This window comes from Sitophilus oryzae, unplaced genomic scaffold (genome assembly GCF_002938485.1).
Source record: "Sitophilus oryzae breed Bouriz unplaced genomic scaffold, Soryzae_2.0 scaffold_172_pilon_pilon, whole genome shotgun sequence".
Lineage (NCBI taxonomy): Eukaryota > Metazoa > Arthropoda > Insecta > Coleoptera > Curculionidae > Sitophilus > Sitophilus oryzae.
Genome location: NW_022146424.1, coordinates 9,657,179 through 9,680,930, shown reverse-complemented (window position 1 = coordinate 9,680,930; position 23,752 = coordinate 9,657,179). Strand labels below are relative to the sequence as shown.

Genomic DNA, 23,752 nt, shown 5'->3' with positions numbered 1-23,752 from the left:
ATGGACTGACGCACAAAAACGAACCAATCAAAGAAACGCGATATAGTATCGTCTTTGTCAATCACGCTAACATTTTAGAATAAGTAGGAGGAGCGCAGGCAGATGATTAGATCGGGCTTTAAAAACCTACGTCTGCGGTAAAAATTAACGTTTTTAATGTAAAAATGATAGCGCGCGTGTCGATTCTAACTTCATCAAGCGATGAATCACTCCCAAACATTCGTGGCGTTTACTATACCAACCGCTAAACGTAAAATACTCCAACAATGTATATTTTATATTGTCAACTATTTCAATCATTGTTGATCGCTCTGTATAGGTATACTAAGGCTGGTAAAGGTTAGACTTGGGTCGAGATTTCCGTATGTAAGAAGAGTACAATGAGTTTATAATGTACTGTAAATGTATGTGTACAAAGAGAGGACAGTAAACACGTTGCCAAACGTATGAAATAAACCGAGAAACTGTGCACATCGCTAAGAGACGTGGAAGGGGATACAGCAGATATGTCGCAGTTGACCGGTCGACCCAATCAATACTTCTGTCAGTACTTAAATTTCTAGGGAAAGGTGTAGGTCATGCGTTCAGCCTCACGATTTGATTACGTCTCGTGATACTTAATTTGTTTATTTATTAACGAGTCGTTGTAATTTTCCATATAGCTTGAATTTTTTTAAGTGCCAGCTAGAAACACTTGCATTTTTGGTAAAAATAAGTGGAATTGAGTGGGTGTTCGATAGTGGTCGCGCTATTAGAACTCTGAATTCAAAAATCGATATCTCGAAATCTATTAGAAATAATAGATTGTAGTTTTTTCAAGAGCTTTGTTAATATTTCTGCTGTATTTTTTTGTAGACAGTATGTGAAAATCTTTATCAATAAAAAAATTACACGATTGCTGAAAATTGCTATGCTCTAAAAGTAAATGGATGGATTGTTTACAATTTTTGAATGGAAAAAACAACCTTATCGAATTTTTCTTATGTAAACATATTGTAAAATATCCGATATTGAAAATAAAAACGTTTCAGTCTCTAAAGTGGTTCTTGAGTTATGGCCTGTTATGTGTTAAAAAGTTGAGTTTTTAAATTATTGCGATTACTGAGGTTTTCCCGTTATAAAAAAATGACACCCTAACGATATCCTTATAATTCCATTTCAGATGCTCAGAAACATGTCTAATGATTTTATCTAGTTATCTCTTGAAAAAAAGTCTTTTAAAAATAAGCGGTTTGCGATCGTGATTTTTTTACTTGATAGGGAAAGGCGTACCGGCAACGTCGCAACAGCACACCGTCGCATTTCTCTCACTCCGACTTAATAAGATCCCTATGCGATTTACTTCCACACATGCAAATGCCGACCCAAAAGTAACAGTTGCCAGCACGGTACATAATATTAATAAGGAAAAAAATACAGATAAAATCTAAACGTAGTTTTTATTAATCCATCTTGACAATAATAATTACTAAATAATTATTTGAAAAAAGCATTTAGTAACGATATCTTTCCAACATATTTCGATATCTGACATAAAAAATTACATAATCTTATTACATAAAGTGATAACATCTTGCGAGCCCAACAGCGCTACTAGAAACAAATACTTTTACGCGTCGGGCTTGTTTTTTAAGCCCGATTCACACGTCGCAGCTAAGGTCAGAAAGCCTTAAGTTTAAAAATCAATAATAAAACGCCTAACGTGTGAAAAGGGCAACTTTTAAAAAATTATTTTTTTAAGATAAATCACATTTTCAGTAATATCTACATTTAAAATAATTGTACAGTAAAAAAACAGGGTAAAATAAAATTTTCATTATTTTTTCGCACGTCATTAATATTAAATCACAGAATAAGGTAGACATATTTTTTCTTGACCTAATGTGACATCATTTTCCTAAGTAATATAGTCTTTGTTTAAAAAATTTAGTTATTTAACTCCAATAGAATAATCTATACTCTAATATTTTACTAAACTACTAATAATATATACATTATTTTATGAGCGTAAGGATATTTTTTACAAATAAATTATCGAAAATAAGGCGTCACAGTGGCTTTTGAAATTAAAATCGAAATTAATAATTTTTCTCGGGCTGATCCCTATATCTTAATAAAAATATACATAAAAATTCGTCAAAAATTAGTATTTAAAAAAAAGAAAAACGTTTCAAGACAATTCTGTTTTCAAAATTATATTTTTTGAAAATAGTTTTATGTCTCATTAATAAATTACTACACTAGGGGTAATAGGCCTGATAGAAGTTATCAATAATTGTCATTTCAAAGAGCATTGGGACTCCGTTTTTTTTATCGTAAAGTATTTTGTATATTGTATATCCTTTTAGATATTATAAGAAATATAAGGTGAGATCAGAAGGCTCAACTCCTACATCTCCTTTATTCTGTAATTTAAAGTATGCAATGGAAAATAGATTTTTTTCTTGAAAGAAAAACTAGATTTTTTGTTGTGCCAATCTGAAATAAAGCAACGGTGAAAGCAATATTATTCGAAACAATTACGTCAAAGTATTGCTATAATTTTCTTTCACTCAATATAACATTAGGGCAGGCTTCAATAAACGATAAAATAAATCTAAAACATACATACGTATATATATCATCATAATGTAGTTTATCCGGTAAGAAAAACATTAAGAACATGATAAAAATAAAGGCATCCTATAAAAAATAAAGGCGATACACATCGAATCGACAGTTGTTTCAACATACATAACAAGCAATAACAAAAATAAACGAATATTTTAAAAAGAAATAGTCCAAAAAAGCATCCGGTAAAATGAAATTGTTTACGTGCTTATTTAAGCCCCTCGGTTTACAATGTTAAAACATCTTATCGAAAAAAATAACAAACAATATAATTAATCCGCAACGGGTATATCTACGAAGTATTTTTTCAGGAGCGATTTTTTGTCCAGTGTCAAATCGGAGAATCTGTTGACGTGCTTGGCGAATACCTGCGAGGGTATAACCTCTATAGGTACCGCCACTTTGCTCACGGTGTCCGTGTGTTTGGCCCATGACGCCAGGAAAGCCGACCAATCGGCTTGTTGCCTCTCCGTGACGGTGTCAGTCGAAAACAAGTATTCGCAACGCATGAACAGCACCACTAGGGCCGAAACCCCAAACTGAAAATCGTGTTTATTTAATACTTTTGTAATGCATACTTAATATACAGACTGTTCAGCCATCGTTCACCGTTAAGTAATCATTATTTGTCAAATATGAGTTTTAGGGTGTGTCTGAGATCAGTTCATATTGTTTAGAAAATTTTAGGTATATTCCTATATTACTCTGATTGAGCGAGTTCCGTTTTTTTCGGCATTTATTCATTTTGATTGTGTTTCAGTAGCAGTTTTTTTCAGCTAAATTGAACGAATAAAAAATATATTTATGTAAAGAATTAAGGGCTATACCATCTTTAATGTTATGCTGGGTGCGTCTCAAAAATGGCTCATTCCTATATAACTTTTTTTATTTTTTTCAGATAAAAAAACGAGATTTGGTATGTTAGTATATGATATAAATTAGGACTGATTGACGTATTCAGTTGTTTTTGGTCACTTCCTGTTTAACCGGAAATTACTACAACTCTTGATTTTTAAATGGCACCCTCGGTATATTTCTTCTTTATTTGATAGAAAATGACACTCTGATTATTATATCATATGTCAGCATATGGTTTATTTGAAATTGTAACATGTGGTTCATAAGGACAATTTGACTCAAAATATCAAGTGAGTGGTACCAAATTATTCGTAAAAAAATGCTTTTTCCAAATATGCTAATGAGCTACCCTAGTTCCATTTGAAAGAATTGAGATATGATTAAAAATACGATTTGGGCATCTTTTAACTGGCCAGGACAAGACATAAAAAAAAATTATGGTCGCACTGATCCTCCGCGAATGATCAAATGTAAACGGCTGTGCGCGCACGCTCACTCTGAATCTGTCTGTGCGCGAGCAGCCGCGAACGTGAGACGTCTGGTGTCCATCTTTTTGGTCCGTGCTCAAATGGATTTTATATGTGCGCGAACGCTCAGTTTGCACCGGCAATTTGTTTTGTCTGCGTTCTTGCGTGTGTGTGTGATTTTTTTTCGTTTTCTTTATTAAAATTATGGAGTGGATCAATTAATTGTTATTATTATCAATCGTTATTATTAATTGAAGAATATGAAAAGTTGCCTATATTATGGAATGTTAAACATTCTTGGTATATTCAGTCGGGTCTGGTCATTCTTGTAAAGTTTTTGAAATGATCATAGCCCTCCTCAGACACTAAGTTGTTGCAGCAAATTATATCGATTTCTAAAAATTTCGGTTTGCCACCAGCGACGATGTTTTCGATTTTTCTCCTTTTTTATAATTAAGCTGTGCATAACAATGACTGCAGCCTCGACTATTTCTTGGTCGTCCATTATTTTCGCCAACACAGCTCTGCTGTGCGCACACAAATGGATCACTTTGTTCGTCGAAAAATAAGTTTTTAATTTGAACAGAGCCGAGAGTGCGAACGAATGCCGTGCCCGCACGCTCAGCTCGTGCGTGCTCAAGTCTAAACGTCCAAACCAAACCAAACCATTAGAAGATCAAATCTATTTTCCAATGGTCCTTGATTACAAATTAGTGTTTTGAACAAAGCTATGGCACTCTAGATTGAAATTTAAAATTCAATTTTGTTTTAAACGCATATGTCAAAAGTTGACATATGATATGTCATTCTATTCAGAGTGCCATTTTCTATTGAAAAAAGTAAAAACAAATACCGGTGGTACCATTTAAAAATCAAAAGTTGTAGTCATTTCCGGTGAAACAGGAAGTGACCGAAAATAATTGATAATCCTAATTTCTGTCATATACTAACATACCAAATCTCGTTTTTTAAAAAATAAAAAAGTTATAGGGGTGAGCCATTTTTGAGACGCACCCGGTATAAGTTCGAAATTGCAAAAAAATAATTTCGATTTTAATAATTTTCTTAAAAAAAATTTAATTTTGACATTGATCGATGTCCGTCAACAAAAGTATAACCCCAAATCAAATGACTATGGCAATTACAAAAAAACAATATGAAGTAATTTACGAAATGCTGTAATGATGTCACCAACCTCTTTCATCTGGTTGTCAAGTGATTGAGAGAGTTGACTATATATGACGTAACGTTGAACGTTGACTGACCATTCTATCATTCTATAATTAAATTTTATGACAGTTTGTCTGGGTGTGCCAAAAAAATCATAACAAATAGTAATTTTTTCCCTTTTAACCTAATTTCATATTAAAGCTATGGAGTGTAGAGACGAGGAGAAATATATCTTATGGGACTTGACCACAATGGCGCTAATGACGCATAAATCTGAAAAATGAAAAGTAACCATAGATAAGAGAATAAAAGTAACATAACCAAACATCACCCAAAAACACTTTGTTTTTATTTTTTAGAATATAAAACAATTATTTTTATATATTAGAGGCCCAGTCTATTGCTGTTGAATAAAAATCGATAATTTATTTCATGTGATATGAAAATAAAAGGTGTGTAGTTCATGAACGAACTAGTTCCAATGAACTATTCCGACCCCGGAATGAAAGGAATTAGTTCCTGGTTTCTCAAAGAACTAGTTCCTCAGGACCTATTCCGGGATGGAGACTGTGACTGATAATATAATAATATGCGACGGTGGCGGATTAGCCAGCGCGCGTAGCCCGATGGTAGGCGGGAGTGAAGAGAGCCAGCCGTACGTTATCGGATCCGGACCTAGAGGAACTAAATAAAAGACTAGTTTACTAGTAGACTACTAGTTTAGGTACGTACGGATCGGGACAGCGCGATCGATGCTAGGCAGGAGTGGGGAGTGCCAGCTGTATGTTATCGGATCCGGACCTAAAGGAACTAGAGGAACTAAATAAAACATTAGTTTACGTATGGATCAGCCAGCGCGATTGATGCTAGGCAGGCGTGGGGAGTGCCAGCCGTATGTTATCGGATCCGGACAGAGGAACTAATTAAAAGACTAGTTCACGGGAATCTATTCAGTCGGCAGATCCGAGATATAATACAAGGCGACGACGATGGATTCGGCCTTGTCTATTGCCACAGCCGGCGTAATTACCACAGAAAATTGTCGTGGATACTGTTTTTGATTTTTAGTTTGTTTTTTTAAATATTTTATGGAAATGTTTCACTTTAGGTCCCTAAAATTAAGAAATATCTTATAAAACGAAGTAGATATTCTGAATTTTTAGACAAGCTTCAATTTTTTTCGCTTCTATTCGCTTTTATTCGAACTTGAAGTGAGGAAAAATGCAATTTTTCGTAAAATTTTTGTAATATTTGCTCCAATTGATTTGTCATATAGTTTTTTAAACTCTGATTTGAGTTTCTTTTTTATTTTTTTATCTGCAATAAAACTTACCTATATGTTTTTAACATACACAATTACACGTCTCGTTATATCTCCGTACAATATAAAAATTATACAGATCATACTGTGAATAGTTCTGACTGACAACGAAACGCATTAGCAAGCAAGGGGGATGTCAATGTTAGTCGGGAACTATTGTGAACTAAAGACCTAGTTCAAGGAACCATTCCTTTGGAGGAACTAGAACTAAGGAACTAGTTCCTCCCAAGGAACTAGAATTCCCACCTCTATATGAAAATAAAATTTGTATTTTTTTGAAACCCGCACCTTCACGTCAAATATTTATCTCTTTTGAATCATTTCCTGTTCTAAAAATTTTCAGCGCATATTTTAAATTTTAGGTTTTTGCTACAGCACCGCCATCTTCCCTCTTTTATGACCACTTTTCAATGCACGAAGATATTTCTCCTTACCTCCATAATTAAAGCCCAAAACTTTTCAGATTACCCTCGTATTTATTCTTAGAAAAAAATACTAAAGGACGGTAACAAAAATTAATAGTATTTATTAGACTTACCTTGTTAAGAATTACGAAATATAATGGAGCTTTCCCAACATGACTTAAAGGAGTACTTCTGCTATTCTCCTGTTTTACCACTTCAACTAACCCGGCAACAATATCTAGTACATCTGAGAATGTACAATTCTGTACATATCTGTAAAAAAACAGTTCCTAATTATTTATCACTCTACACTCATTAATTATTGAGCCCTTATAAAATGAAATACAGTTACTACTGTAAAATATATTTTATCTTTTTGACCCACATGATTGACGAGAAATAAACATATGGGCATTGATTGTTTCATTTCATTTTTATTCTCGTTAAAGAAAAACTTAAATATGTTTGAAATATACGCTTTCGTCGCAAGTGTTTTAATACCAGTAGGGTTAATTAGTGTAGCTTATATAATTTACTGGTCCAAGGGTAGTGAAAATGCTATAGGATGGGGAAAAATTTGCAACGGTATGTCCACTATACTCCTGGGAACTTTTTATTTGTATAGTGCGATCGTTCTGTCGAAGAAGGTCCCTATAAACAAATTTATTGAAAATAACATCGACGATCTAGCTATTATAAATGACACGTCCTATGTAGATACCGGAGTTCCTGCTTTTTATCCCGAGGTAAGTACAAAACAAATTTATAATAATATAATCTGATTTTTTAATGAAAACTTAAGATTCTATAAAAGATATAATAAATTGTTACACAGGGTGAACGTTGTTTTAACAATATTCTTATCTTACATTTCCTGATTTAGATTTTTACTTTATTTTGTTACACAAAGTACGTCCACAATGGCCAGTGCACATTTTACAATTATTTTTTTGTAAATATACAGGGTGAATTAAACTAGTCTTCATACTAATGTTGTAGATTATATAATTGAGTTTGGCATAAAGTTAACATACCAAAAATACCGTTACGGAGTAATCTCTACGGAGAAATTTTTTAAATATTACCATTTCTAAGTACAAATTCTTTAACTTGAAGTGTTTTATAACAGTATATTTTGTAAAACTGATAATACCAAATAATTATATTTCGCTCTCTATACCGGGTGCGTCTCAAAAGTGGCTCACCTCTATAACTTTTTATATTTTTCTCAGATAAAAAATCGAGATCTGGTATGTTAGTATATGACATAAACTAGGATTGATTGACGTATTCAATTGTTTTTCGTCACTTCCTGTTTCATCGGAAATGACTATAACTTTTGATTTTTAAATGGCACCCTCGGTATTTTGTTACTTTATTCGATAGAAAATGACACTCTGAATAGAATGACATAATATGGCAATTTTTGACATTTTCGACTAAGGTTTATTTGAAATTGCAACATGCGGTTCATAACGACAATTTGGCTCGAACAATCAGTCCTAATTTATGTCATATCGTCAGTGAAACGTCATAGCCCCCACCTCAACCAATATTATTGTTATCTCTTAATCATATTAACGCATTAATATACTTGCTACATGTGTACATATTTTTTTATACCGTTTCTTTTCTCAAAATACATTTCACCGACGATATACTAAAATATACCAAGTTTCGTTCTTTTATTTGAAAAAATAAAAAAGTTACAGGGGTGAACCACTTTTGAGACGTACCCGGTATAAAGGGTGAGACAAATCTAGATGCTGTATTTTTACTTCACTATTTTAAAAGGAACACCCTGATTCCTGATTTTCGACTTAACTTAATGTACACCCTGTACATTAAGTTGTGCATTTTCTGTCATTGCAAATCTTAAAATGTGTCATAAATTTGTAACACCTATTTGCGAGGCAGTAAACAAAAATGTTGTAGAAGTAACGAATGTTGTAAACAGTAAAAGGGTTTTTATATTTAGACCGAAAATGAAATAGAAGACACTAGAGAAAACAAAATAAAGAACTTTCAACAGGATTTTTTAATAAGTTACCATAACTTAGTCCAAATGGCCTTAAAGAAGAGACTTCAAAATTCTACAAAAGAAAAACTTAGATCTTTTAGAAAATTAGAACTGGAGGAGGATTATTATTCAATAGTGGAAAAAGAAGATTGTTTCAAGATACTTTTCTTTTACCATGCTCTTCTAGGTAAGAAAAAATAACATTTCATACCGAGAGATGTTAAACAAATAAAACTGAAAAACTTTTTTACATATAAGAGTAGTTCATATCAAATAAACTTTTAGTCACGTGATTAAGCTTGACCGGTACAGCGTTGCCCAGTTATATTTTCTTTTAATCAAAATATTTTAGAGAACAAAATTATTAATAACAAAATTAATTATAAATATATAAACAGTTATTATTTACATCAACAAAACTCACGTTCTTAACAGCACTTAAGGGACATAAAGGGCCATTATTACCGATTTCCCGTTCAAAATATTCTGATAAAGTTGCGATGACTTATTTACGACGGTTAAGCTATCTTGTACACTTCGCATTAAAGGAGGTTCTAAAAAGAACAATGTTCGACTGCGAAGTCTGCTTGTAAATTTTTTTGAATATTATTCATTATTTGAAAGTTGAAAGTATCACAATTCATAGAAACTCGTAATACAAAACTAAAGTGTCAAAACGAATGACAACGTCAGGAAATAAATAAATAAATGTAGCAACTTGACATTTTTTACAGTAGAGCTACCACCTGAATCCCCAGCGGGAAATTTAAATTCCAGTTAGTCAGCCCGGTGTCGAATATGTCCATGATTGGCAACAATGAATTTAAAAAAGGCGCCCTCGATTACGCAACTAAAAGTTTAACTGGTATCAAATATACAGGGTGCTACAAATTCGATGTACGAGCATTAGTATCTCGGAAACCGTAATAGATACAAAGATGGTTAAATTGGGGCAAAGTTGCGCTTTGGGATGTTTATCAAAATGCCATCAAAAAAGTTTTTTGGAAAAAACGGATTTTTTTGAAAATCAATTTGATTTTTTCCTGTCGTTACTTTTTAGAAAATCAAAAACCAATTACACATTCTCAAAACGACTTTATTAGGGCTATCTGATGGTATTTGGTTTGGTTTGGTATTTTTAGATTTTCAAATAAGCTGATAATTTGCGAGATACAGAGGCCAACTTAATTTTTTTAAATACGGATCTGTATTTTTTATTCCAGGTTTTGAAAGAACTCGGTCTCCTGAGTACAATGATATGCCACACTCTATACTTTTTTTTTGTTTTGGGTACCTTAACAACAACAAAACTATTTAATTATTATTTAAAATAATTTCAAGTCCGAATCTGGTATTTTAAATTATTTAATCTGATTATATTCATCGTAACAATATTGATCAGCCCTAATTAACATTGAATAAGGAAAATTGAGTCGATTGAAAGATTCAAATAAATAATATCCAAGTCAGCAATTTAAAGATATTATTTTTAACTTTTGTTCTATTGTGAATTTGAAATTTCTGTACCATGTAATAATATGCATAATATTAATCGTAGTTATTATAAATAAATCAACTTCTACAAACTTGTTTCTAATGCTCTACATGTTTGAAAGGGTTACCGCCCTTCCTATTGCACAAATTTATTATTCGCGCAATTTTATTTATAGTTCTTTGAATATATTTTCATCTTATACTCTCGAATGCATTTTGTACTCCTTATTGTAAATGTTGAAAATATTGATTTGGTTTGGATTTTTTTATTGCATTTGATTTTCCGTATTCAATGTTTTACCCCACGTCATTGTTAAGTTTGAAGGCTTACCAATATTGTAACGATGAATAGATTAAATATTTAAAAAAACAGAGCCGGATTTGAAATTAGTTTAAATAAATTGTGTTCAAATATCCGAAACAAACAAAGTATAAAGTGTGGCAAATCATTGTATTCAGGAGACCGAGTTCTTTCAAAAACTCAAATAAAAAATGCAGGTCCGTATTTAAAAAAATTAAGTCGGCCTCTGTATCTCACAAATTATCAGCTAATTTGAAAATCTAAAAATACTATCAGATAGCCTTAATAAAGTGGCTATGAGAGTGTGCAATTAGTTTTTTGATTTTCTAAAAAGTAACGACAGGAAGAAATAAAATTGATTTCAAAAAAAAAACGTTTTTTCCAAAAAACTCAGCAATTCTTAAAATTTTGAAAACTTTTCTGATGGCATCTTAGTGAACATCCCAAAGCGCAACTTTGTTACCGAGATACAAATGTTCGTACCTCGAATTTGTAGCACCCTGTATATGTTTACTATTAACAGTATGTGTTTCTATTTTAGTTTACTCATTTATCAGCTGCGTCATATCTTTAGTGATAACTTGTCAAAGTATTTCTCCAGAGACATCTATTAACGAAAACAAGGAAGATGCCCCAACCGAAAAAGCATCATCTTCAAATTTCGACCCTTTTGTTGTGAAAACAACTCCAACTACATCCACACCAATAACAGAAAATAAAAAGGATCCAAAAAAATCTACTCTAATAACTGAAGGTTTAATAACGATTTTGCTACCTCAAATACTCATTGCCATTCTTTACTTTATTGTGAATCTCAATGAGAATAGTAGTCATGTCGATATAGACAATTTTCCATTTGATGTCTTTTCAAATTTCAATTTTACCAGACCCGATGCCCAAACTGACGGTTTTGTCAAAAATATTTTCAAACAAAACGATTCCGGCCAATCAAACGAGACTGAAAATATCCTGTTAAGGGTTTATGACGTAATTGACAAATTCAAACAGAATCAAAAGACAAAAAATGCAGTAAAAGGTCAATATTTGTTTATCACTCCGTTTTTAAACAATACGATTTCAAATTCCACGACAAGTTGTTTAAAAGAAAATACCTTTTTAAAAGCCTACGATTTTTTAACTTTTATACTGATATTTTTTGTGGCAGTATTTTTCTCCAAACTTCTACAATTAAAAAATCAGAATTGCAAGTCTCTCAATAATTGTATTTTAGTTTTTGTGTGTTTTTGGACGCCTAGTATTGTTGATTTAATCGTCAAGATGTTTTTGGCAAAAATGCAATTCAATTTGGTGTCAGGTTTATTGTTGATGTTTGGTGTAATGAACAGAGTATATTTTAATTTTAGAGATTATAGTAATTTAAAGAAAGATGGTAAAAAAAGTCAAAGTATTCGACCCGAAATATAAAAAAATATCCATCACTATGATGTTCATTTTGATATGTTTGTTACTATATTATACGGGGTGTTTCAAATAATAAATGCCATTTCTCGTGGAGAGATTCCTTACGTAAAAATAAGATTAAGAGACAATTAAAAGTTAACTCTTGAAATTTGGTCGAAAAGTCAGTGGCGTACATGTTTCAGAGAAATGGAATATAGAAAATATTCCAGTGACAACCCATATGTCCCTGGTATATCAATGTTTCGACATTTTTTTAGCATTAAATTATGTCGCATTTATAGTTTTGCCCTCAAAATTTCATTCGAAACGCTAAATAAAAAAACAAAACAGAATCGGACCTAAGTTGATATAAAAAATAAGTCTTATTTCTACACGAGATGGTACATGTTTTTTTGAAACACCCTGTACAATGACATCCGAAACTTTCACATCAAATTAGTAAATTTATATTAAATTACTGTTTGAATCTTTGAATAAGAAGACTAAGGAAGGAGCATATCAAAAATCTTAGGTACACCGCGATGGGCCTCAAATATGGCCGACTTAAATTCCGGTTTATCAGTGTCGTTCTAATTTTATTTAAAAAATGTAAAACTATGATGTAGGGTAGACGTGGGGTAGACTCAATAATTTGTTGTTTTATGTTACGTTATGAATAAATGTTGGTAGTTATTAAAATTGTTATAAAAAAAATATATAATTCTAATAAAAAATAGATAAGTTATAATAAGTATTTATTAACACAAACATCCGATACGCTACTGAAGCAGGTAAGTCAAATTAACGTATCTAAATTCTTTGACATCTAATCTTTGACAAGTAATAAATAAAAGCTAAAATGCAAGAAAAATATATAATTTAGTTAATTTAAGTGAATTTCATAAATGATCGGTTTACTACACGTATGTATATTATATAGTGACTTACTAGCGAAAAGTTGTTCCATTATTTCACGCAATTTTTGCCGAGATCTACCGCACGCTTATACGACGCAAACCAAACCAAACCACAACCAACTATTTTAGAGTCTTTTTCGATAAATCGCGATAGTGTCACTGTTAATTTAAGTTCTGCCACAATTTCCATCTAGATTTACTACCTTTATACAACTAACAGTAGTAGATAACTATAATAAATAACATAAAATAAGCTAAAAGCGTAAAGACTGACAAATCCACAAAATATCAAATCAAATTCAAATGTGTCAAATGAATCGTCAAACAGAACTGCCAAGGATCCCCACCCTAGAGTGCTTTTATTGCGCTTTTTCCGCCCACCATGCATGAATACATGGATAGCATTATGCTCCTTCCTTAGTCTTCTTATTCAAAGGTTTGAATGATCTCTTCTCTCCTTGGATAGATTTTAGTCGCTGATAATTATTGTAACTCTCGTTATAACTATAGTCTCTACAGCAAAAGAATATAAAAGACACAGCTGCCGATAATTTTAATTCAAAAGTAAATATTTTTTTTTTGTATTCTCTTGGGTAACTCAAATATTCACTCGCTAGAAAGACTATGGTCATTCTAATTCTAAATAACATAAACTATTACGAAATTGACATACCTTTTAAAATATGGATAGAATCTTGGTAAAATATTGTCACCTGCAGTATCCCTACGTCCAATTATCGGTAAACTAAGAAGGACTTTACTCCATATTTCTACCAGGTGCGTAGAAAATGCGTCACAATTCAAGTGAGGTAATAGTCGTAATAGGAGTATCTAAGTTAAAAAAATGCATTTTAAATTAATAAATTATGTTTAACAAAGAAAACATGTATTTTCAGTTACCTTTCCTTTTCGGATGTTGAGAAAACTGGCGAACTTTTCGTCTTGAAGCCATCCATTGACGATTTTAACAATATAGTCGTACTGGTGTTCTTCAACTGGTTCACTCTCCAGCTTGAATAGACGTAGTACTTCTTGTTTTTGTTCTGGAGTGGGAGCTTGTTCCAATTCTCTCAGCCTAAAAATGTCGTCATTTTAATAATAAGAACACAAAATAAATTACATATTTATTGAATGCTAGTAGTTCAAATGAACCAAGGACAATTTATTTGCAATTTTATAATGTAGGAGTTTTTATAGTAGAATAATATAAGACAAATACATGTCTCTAATACCATTGCCTACTACAATTGGTTCAATCAGATTATAAATAATTATTGACAATTGATAAATATTTAATCATATATCAAAATAAAATATTTTTATGAGTAGTTCAAATGAACCAGCAAGATTTTTTGTTATTTTACAATGCAACAGTTTGATATTCTTTAACATTAGAGAAGTATGGAATAAAAACTTTAAAAATTATTTATTATTTACTAATAACCTACTATTTTTTGACAGTTAATACTTAAAAATGTGCAATTTAAGAATATTAATTAAAACATTATACAAAATATTTAAAAAATACAAAAATTCAAGCTAAATGATCGAATATTTGCTTGAGTAGTTCAAATGAACCAACAAATATTTTTTTTGTAATTGAAGCGTTTCGGTTAAAAAACTTAATAAATAATTCTCAGTCAACATAAGACCGTTCACAATATCTAAAAACTTAGGTAAAATGTTTAAGCTTCTTAAAAAAGTCTGAGCAATTGACCACAGAAAAGTTCTAATAAGTTAATAGAAAAATAACTATGAATTTAACTATACTTGATATAATCTATTTATAAAAATTTCTTAGGGCTTGTGCCCGACAAAATTTAAAGATTTTCCTTGATTAAATAAGAACAATCTGCGGATTGTCACGGGGTTTTTAACAGGACAGTCTCCTCAATGGAAAATGGGAAAAATGAGGAAACACCGAAACATTTAATAACTGAGTGCGCCGAGATGACAAACATTCGTGCGATGTGACTCAAATTACGTGTAGTTAATGCAGCAAACATAATTTATCCATAAAAACGATTTGAATATAAATATTACAAATACAAGAAAAAAGATATTGTATTTGTTTATACCTTTGTTTTTGTTTCATCTCCCTCCATTTTTCCATGTTACTGATAAACATTGGATTTTTAATATCTTCAGCTTTCAAAAGAAGCGAATACAGCGCTTCCAATTCAAGAAGCAATTGCTTGGTTTTCCTCGAATCTTTGGTAGGTTGAGGAAGATCTTGGTCTTTCTCCGGAGTTACAATGTCCATGTCTATAATTTTTCTCGGAGCTGTTACTGAACCACACTACAATAAAAAAAAACAACAAAACCAGTTATACATGATTACACAAATAAGAAATCCGTTTTTTTGTTTGAACCAACCCTTACCTGTAGTTTCCCTAATGAATTTTCAAACTGCAAAGGTGTATAAACTCTAGGGGTCAAAGTATTTTCTTGTCTGTCACTATTCCTTCTCTGTCTTCCACTATTATTTTGGAATCTTCCATTTCGCTCCCTCTCGTTATAATGCTGATTATTCTCTTTGTTGCTTCTAGATTGTCTCTCTTTATATATCTATAAATAAATACAATAGATTATATACAAAAAACAATAATTAAATAATGTAAACCTTACGGTATAATAATAATCATCAAAATATGGTGTTCCAGTATTCAGTTGCAGCAACTGAATATTTAACAACCATTGTTTATCTTTTGCCGTCATAAGACCAGCGTATTCATCTCTGTTGTAACCTTCTTGTTCTCTAAAGTTCCCTCTGCAATTAAAAAAGAAAAAAATCCTTTAGAACATCATTCACTCAGTTAAATTAGAATTTTTTAACCTGAAATTTCCACTGTCTTGTCTTACACGATGCTGTTGCTGACGCTGGGGTGAGAACTGTTGTTGTGGTGGTTGTTGTTGCGGAGGTGGTTGCATAACTTGCATGTTGTTAGGATATGGTCCCCTGGGAGGTACGCCTTTACTTTGGTTCGGCCCTACAGGCCCCGGGTTATAAGGTGGAGGTGGAAAACCAAAACGATGGTTAACCTGGCGATTAGAAAATATAATTAAAAAAAAAAGTCAACGACTACGAAGAATATACATAAGAAAATTAAGAGATTAGTGTTTAATAATATACACTAATGGTGGTCCCGACTGTATTCTGGAAACTTCGGTAGCATATTCTGCAGATTAAAATAAGTAAAAAAAGTTCGTATAAATGTATGTCCTAAAATGCTTATTTTCGATATACAGGGTGTAGAAGTTTCATTGTTATTTCGATTTTTTCCAAATAATTTTTAAAGTATCGTCAATATTTGGATGAAAATTGGTGTCTGGGAGTTTTTTGACATGAGCAATTTGATTTCCATGTCAATATGACTGCTACTTGTAGACCACTCACATATTTTTTAACTGGTTTGAAAAGTAATAACTTTTTGTCCATACATGTATAAAACTACTGAGTAACAAAATGTACATTTTTACCAGACCTATCATTTATTATAATATTTTTCGACGCTGAGCACGAATCCTTTTTCTAACCTTAAAAATTGGTGAAAATCCGTAAAATTTCAGGAAAATGTAGTAGGAAAAAATCAAAAATGTATTTTCTTATGTATAACACTATATAACCTAATGTAAATGGGCCTGATAAACTCAAAACACCCATCATAATTGGGCTAGTATGTGTCATATTTTTTCTAAATGCTAAAATGGCCTTTCCAATATGGCTGATGCGAATTTCCAAAATCGCACGGAAAATTCAAAATAACGGATCAATAATGGCCGACGCAAATTTAAAAAAAAAACACGGATCCGAACAAAATCAGTATATGTGAGTATTTTGGGTCGCTAATCGCGAATCTGAAGTGAAATGGGTCTGAAATGGTGGATTCCATATGGCCGAACTCAAGAACGGTGTGGGTCCGCTTCAAATCGGTTCTATAAAGAAGAGTATAGGCCCAATTAAAGGTTGGTTCTCACTATACCTCCCATATCAGCTCCCTTCCGTTTACATAAAATATTATATCATGTAAATGAATGGGACAATGCACACTATCCCTTCCGTTCCATATCCTTTTCTTCCATACATTTTTTTGGCGGATGGACTGAAGCGTTTCGGAAACAGCGTTGTCAAGTGTCAAGTTCTTACATTTGTACCAGTTCTGTTAAAATTTTGCTGATAAAAAATCTATTACCTTTTTCAAAAGATACAAATTTTTAAAATAAAACTTTCGTAATGATATAAATTGTACATAATGATATAAGTAGTACAAAAGTATGGAACTGATACGGAACGGAAGCTTACGTATAACGCCAATACAATAAAATTAAGTAACGGATATGGAATGGATATCGAATGGAAATGGAAGGTATAGTAAGAATCAACCGACGTCTAGGGCTTGACGTCGCCAAAATTATCACCCTCATTGATTGTCATTCCCCAGTCGTCTACTACAACCACAGCTACAACTTTTCTTGGCCATATTGAAAAATAACTCGGCTCTGGTACCTTTTAGGTATATCGTCAATCTTGAAGTTATTGATGTAAATTTGATATTAATATGTTCTACAATTAATATTTTAACGTTTTAAGTACGGATCGTCTTCTAAATGTTTGAGATCACTTCACTATTGATACTTAAAATTATTATTTTTAGGTTAAATTTACGATAAGTTGTCAATGTATGCTGATGTATGCGATAATTATGACAGATGAGAGAGAATGTGTTTTACTGGTTGTATTATTTTCTCTATTATATATAAGTTTTCTCTATTAAGTTTAATAAGAGTGACAAAGAATTAGTTTATTTGTCTTTTGCTCGCGTCTGCGCATATCGCCTTGTATCGCTGGCGGTAACAATGAAATGTTGAAAATCCGGATTTTGTTTTATTTATACTTTCTTATTAATTTTGAAAAATAGGGGTAGCGATATTAAGTTGATAAGAATAGATATTATATTTTGATCTGTGTTAAAGGTTGAGAAGAGGATCACAATGGTAAAAACGTCGGCCGTAACTGAGTTTTGATTGCATTGGTTACAACATTCTTTTTGGGGGGTTTGTTTTTGGTGTTATTCGTGTTATTTATGGACGATCCGCACTTTTTTGTTAGAAAATGTCATTATAAGTGTTCCTCTTCTCAATTCTGTATAGAAAATTTTAAAGTTTTGAATAACAATAACTCGATATTCAATTAAAATAACATATATCTTTTTCCCCAATTTTTTAGACATGTAATCAACATAACTTGAAAACTATAATTGCAGATCAAACACAGATGTTGAGGGCTACTGGACCTAAAGTATGACAAATTTCAAAAAACTAAACATAAAAACAGTAACAGAAGAAAACTATAAGTTTAACAAAAAACATTTAGAGTTAGAGTTATCAAGTTAATTTTCGTTTTATGTGATTTATTTTATCGGAAAACAGAACAGACATGCGACATAAAAATTTTTTACTTACACTGTTTACTAAATTTTCTAAAAATTCAAACCTATGAACCAAACGAATGCCTACCAAAGAAAATTATATTTCGATTAATTCGCATCAACACAACTAAAAGTATAATTTCGAGTTAATAACTGTTTATTTATGATAAATTATTTGTTTCTAAAAATACCGAGTAATAAACTCCACAATAAACAATATAAATCGCAAAATGTAGTCAGACTCAAAACGTGTTGAAACAATACTAATTTCAACATTTAGATTTTGTTTCAATTGTGAAGTATAAACACTAGACAAATCGGCATAATTTATTTATAACTTCTTGAAAAATGTCTCATAAGGTTTGTTCCAACCCGCCGCAGAACCGTCACCGAACGATCACGCTCGTGCGCATAATTCAAATATGTTCCAACCGAGATTTGACGGTTATCGGACGATCCTATTTGCGTACCAACCTACCTTGGGATTGTTTAATTACGATTTCAGAACGGTAATTTCGGTACATGGTCCAAATTGAGAACTGTTTGGGTTGACTTGCGCATTAAAGCATATTAGCAGGGATTATCGATTTTTAACAGCTGATTCTGGTCCGGCGTCCAGCTGATGCTTCTGTCTTGGTTATTTTTTACGAATTCGAATACGTGCGCGTTATAGTTTTGCTTGTGAGTTTGTGTGGAGTAAATTGTTCGGAAATTTTAATTAATTTTTTATTTATAAAATAATGTTCAAAGATTACTACTGCAATGAAGTAACAGGAAACTACGCATAACAGGATCATAAAAGAGAGGATAGGTAAGTGAGTTAGTGAGTACAGTTGAAACAACACTTACCAACAATTACTGGATTCTGATTCTCCATTTCAAGAATAATAATTATTATTATTGCAAATTACAAACAAAAATAATAGGGTTATGTTATGAAATTCTAAACAAAAACAAAAAAAACCGATCGAATACACGCACGCTTGACACTTTTGACAGTCCCGAAAACAATCCACAAAGCGTTCCAACGATGATACTTTTTGCACCGTCACGAAATTATTCGACGTCCGCGCATGCATGAGCGGATACAGGAATTTATTTTAGGGGGGATCAAAATAAAAAAGTAATGGAGAACATGCTCTTTAGGGCGCCATTTTTAACCCAAAAGCCTAATAGTGAACACAATTTACAGATTTTAGGGGGGGGGCCCTCTGTATCCACCACTGCGCGCATACTAACAAAGTGCAAGAAAACCGATTCGAGTACGATTTCGAAATGATCCCGAAATGCTGGTTGGAACAAACCTATAAATTTAAATGCAGATTTGATAAACTATGAATACCGGATTACTAATATTACTGCTGCAGTGGCGTGCATATAATGTAGGAAAAAAAGCGTTGCCTACCCCAGACAAAACCATTACTAATTACTAATCTAACAAATATTCGCAATAAACATTTTTATCAAATTTTTATTCTAAGAGATTATCTAAGATATATTTAAATCATTTTCAGCCTACCGCCGTTATTGCAAAATTCCCATAAAATATTCCACATAAAGACGCGAAATTAAAGGCTGCGTCATTGAGAATCTTCCACGTACTCTGCTAACCGCAATGTCTGAGAGACCAACAATGTGTAAGAAAGATAAATAACAAGGAAGTAAGGCACTTGATTTCGTCAGCATCAACCGCTGTTCTGCGCAGCGATGCTAAATCTGAATTTGTTTCCTCCAATTTACAGCGAAAAATAATTATACTGATTATTTAATTAATTACTTACGCTATTATTTTAACGATTTTTGCCCACCCTGCTTGGATTTTCACTGCATGCCACTGCATTATTGATATTTTAATTCTTTCTGAACTATTCGTCTTTTTTTTGTAGATAAAAACTAATACAGTGGCATATTTGAAATTTTTAATACAATAATAAACTAAAGGGTGATAAAAACAACACTAAAAATAGTTAAGAATGAATTATTGTTAAAGTTCTACAACTTATTCAGAACCAGCTGGTTATCATCGCTTGGTTTACTACCGTGGTTATTCTCGCCTACATGCCAGTAGTTACAGCAGCAGTCTTGATTGATTTTTATTAAACGAAGTTTCAATGGAGCTGAGAACCCTTATTGTTACATTAGATAAGCCAATATCTAGGTATGTATCATGATTTCCATGCAAGTGATCGTAAGTAGACAGGCTGATTATGAATAGGCGTGATGAATAGGCGTACTGTGATTAGAAGATAAAATTTCAAAGTTTATGTATCAAGTTTATATAATTTGTCAACTTATTGTATTCATTGCTTATCGTCACACACTATTTATTAGAACTGCGAAAATCGATTGGCCATTGTCGAAGCGCAAACAAGTGTTCTTAGATTATTTATTTCGTAAGGATTTAACAAAAAATATTATTTTCATTATAGTATTTATAATTTAGCATGCGACAACGCGATAACACTGGGAAAAGCGCGTCTAGTTGTTTAAGTGAACTATTAATGTTTTGCATTAGTTCTTATTTATCGAGATATCTACAAAGAGGAGCACATTCTCTTTTTTCCCACATTTTATTTCTGTATATTACAAAGAAATAATTATCTGAATACTCTTGCTCTAACGAGCTCAACAAGACAGAGAAGATTTCGACAGACGACATCCAAAAAATGACAGAAAATACAATTTACCTGTGAATTTAAACGACCGACAACTGTCACTGTGACTGTCATGGATCCTCTCTTTGGACAGACCTTAACCTAAATAAACTTACATACTTAAACCTAAACAAAGGCAGTGGCGGCTGGTCCTAAAGGGCACAGGGGTACGTGCCCACCCAACCGCCAAGATATAAAAAAAGAAATCAGATCAGTAAATATATAATTTAGTGCAACAATCAAATAATGGCCATTTCCAGCACTAAAATTAGAAGGATTGAATTTATGTACTACAAATGGTAGATAAGTTTTTTCTTGTGGACGCTGTGCCCGTCCTCCTTCAGGACTCATGAGCCGCCACAGAATAAGGGGTAAATTTAAAAGCTTACCGGTAAAGGATATAAAAATCCTGGAGGTCTGGGAGTACCGTTTGGAGGCATCATGTGCGGATGAGGAGGAAGATGTGGAGGTATCATTCTCAGTGCAGTACCCATAAGAGGATGTGGCGGTAGATGCCTCATACCTGGTGGTGGCATATCTAAGACAAATAACACAATATGTATCTAACTTAAATATTATCTTAATTCAGGAACTTACTCATCGGAGGTGGTAATCTGGCATTGGGATGCTAAAAACATAAAACGTTATATCCTATGATATATAATTCATACAAAAAGTTTTGGGTGAAGTTTTTTTTTACTTGAAATCACTTATAAAAAAAGCAACAAAACATCCAGTATACAGAAGCCTCTCCAAACACAAAATTATAAAAATTTCTCTGCGGAAATGCATCATTATTTTTTTTCCGACTTTAGAATAACTGAAATCAGTTACATGAAAATGTATTTCTGCTTTACATTCTAAACACTTAGATGAACTTAACCTAGTAGATACTGTAATTTAGACATCAATACCGTACCAAAAAAAAAAAAAAAAAGAAAAGTGAACCAAGAAACCCAAACAACTTAACCAAAGCAATCAAAACACGCTGTAAGCTAAAACCCATCTGTTTACGAATTCCAATTGCCGAGTACTTTTCAAATCTTGCTATATTTTACAATATTTTATCAATAAATGAAAATGATACATTTCCGAAAGAAATTCTTTGCGTGTCTTATGTTTAGAACAATTTCTAAAATGAAAAAGGGAAACTTGTTTTCATGTAACTAGTTTCAGCTATTCTAAAGATAAAAAACTGAAAATTATTCATTCCAAGGCAACTAAATAAACAAATATTTCTTACATAACTGATTTCAAGTAAACGAAACTTGAGCCAAAGTTTTACCTGTAGCATTGGATGGTATGGAGGAGGATGTTGTGGCATTGGTAACATGGGTCTTGGTTGCTGAAATTGTGCTTGTTGAACTGCAAGAAAAACATTATTATTTTAAAAACTATTAACAGACCAAAAAAAATCTTACCATGTTGAGGAGATTGACGATAAACATTTGCTGTTTGTGAATTTTTTAATAAGTTTTTTTCTAACTCCTCGACAGTACATATTTTCCCAGGGAGAGCATTATTTACATTTAAAAGAGGCGCATTGTCGGTGTGTGACTCAATCTGAAATTATTAACAGTTAGTGTTAAATTAAACAATAATTTTTTAGAAACATACAAATGACTTGGAAGCTTTCTGCAGCGATGAAAGTACAGAAGTAGAGTTGAATATATCACCATTTTTATGGGTGGGTGTGTACGCCCAAACCGAAGAGTTTGATGGAAAAGATAAAGGTTCAATACTCTTCTCATCATCAGATGATGAATCGTTCAAAACTAACTGCGATATTGAGTTTTCTAAAAAAAGAGATAAAAATAAAAACATACTTGTTTAATTAACATTAAATTTATATACCAATGTGTTCAGAATGCTTGGAACTCTCTTGGAATTCAGCAAACTGTTCATGCTGTTGCTCCCAATCATCGGAAGGATCACATGCACCGAAAGTCTCATCATTTAATGCATCATATTCTTCTTCATTATCATAGCAATCATCGTCGTCGTCGTCTGGTAGAATACTTGCGCCCTTCTAAATAACTCTCTATTAGAATATCTTATCACAATAATAAAACTATTAAAGGCAATGACAAAGTTCTGAATATGCATAAACAGCACATTTCAATGTACTTGTAAAGCAGAAGAAAGGTTAAAGTGATAAAAAGCAAATATATTAAAAAGAACTTCTTGGATATTTTTGAAAATACCTGACCTCTAATTAAATACTTATTGTACTGTGTTCGAGATATTAACAAAAATAATTAGGTATACGTAAAACTACAATTGGGGTTCAGGAAGCCGCTATCGAAATGGTGATTAAATTACCAAACAAAAAGTTAATTCTTACTTACCCTCAAGCCTAAGCCTCCTTTTAACGAAGCGTCAAAATCAAAAAACGAATTTGCCATTGGATTTTTGAATATTTTTTAATATTATCATTTTATACTTTTGCATAAAACAATTTCTGGTTTTTGTCAATTTCCATATGTTCGTTGCCAACACATAAAAACAAAAAAAGTTGGTACTAAACTGTAGTGTTTATTAAACGACATTCGCAAAGTTATTTTTATTTCACATAATATAATCTCAAAGCATCTCAAAGTTGACTCAAGTAAATTTATGAATAGTTAAAGAAATAGTTTTATTGCATATCAATTACTACATTTAATTAGGCTCTAATTCCTCAAAATAAATGGTGAATAAATAGAA

General features: G+C 32.1%; 1 protein-coding gene across 2 annotated transcripts; it reads right to left on the bottom strand.

Annotated features, from left to right (window-relative positions):
- Window positions 1-1,420: 1,420 nt before the first annotated feature.
- On the bottom strand, window positions 1,421-23,546 carry LOC115881498 (protein PAT1 homolog 1). 2 transcript variants are annotated; one of them, XM_030898999.1, is made up of 15 exons: window positions 23,395-23,546; window positions 22,901-23,075; window positions 22,664-22,842; window positions 22,468-22,609; window positions 22,332-22,411; window positions 21,644-21,674; window positions 21,436-21,584; window positions 15,800-16,005; window positions 15,592-15,733; window positions 15,346-15,531; window positions 15,042-15,262; window positions 13,864-14,038; window positions 13,637-13,794; window positions 6,965-7,103; window positions 1,421-3,149 (listed from the first exon to the last, which is right to left on the bottom strand). In XM_030898999.1, the coding sequence occupies exons 1-15, from the start codon at window positions 23,449-23,451 to the stop codon at window positions 2,883-2,885; spliced, it is 2,307 nt and encodes a 768-aa protein (XP_030754859.1). In that variant the 5' UTR covers window positions 23,452-23,546; the 3' UTR covers window positions 1,421-2,882. The 2 variants fall into 2 exon arrangements, with proteins under 2 accessions (XP_030754859.1, XP_030754860.1); XM_030899000.1 differs by having other exon boundaries at window positions 22,901-23,072; window positions 23,395-23,545.
- Window positions 23,547-23,752: the final 206 nt, after the last annotated feature.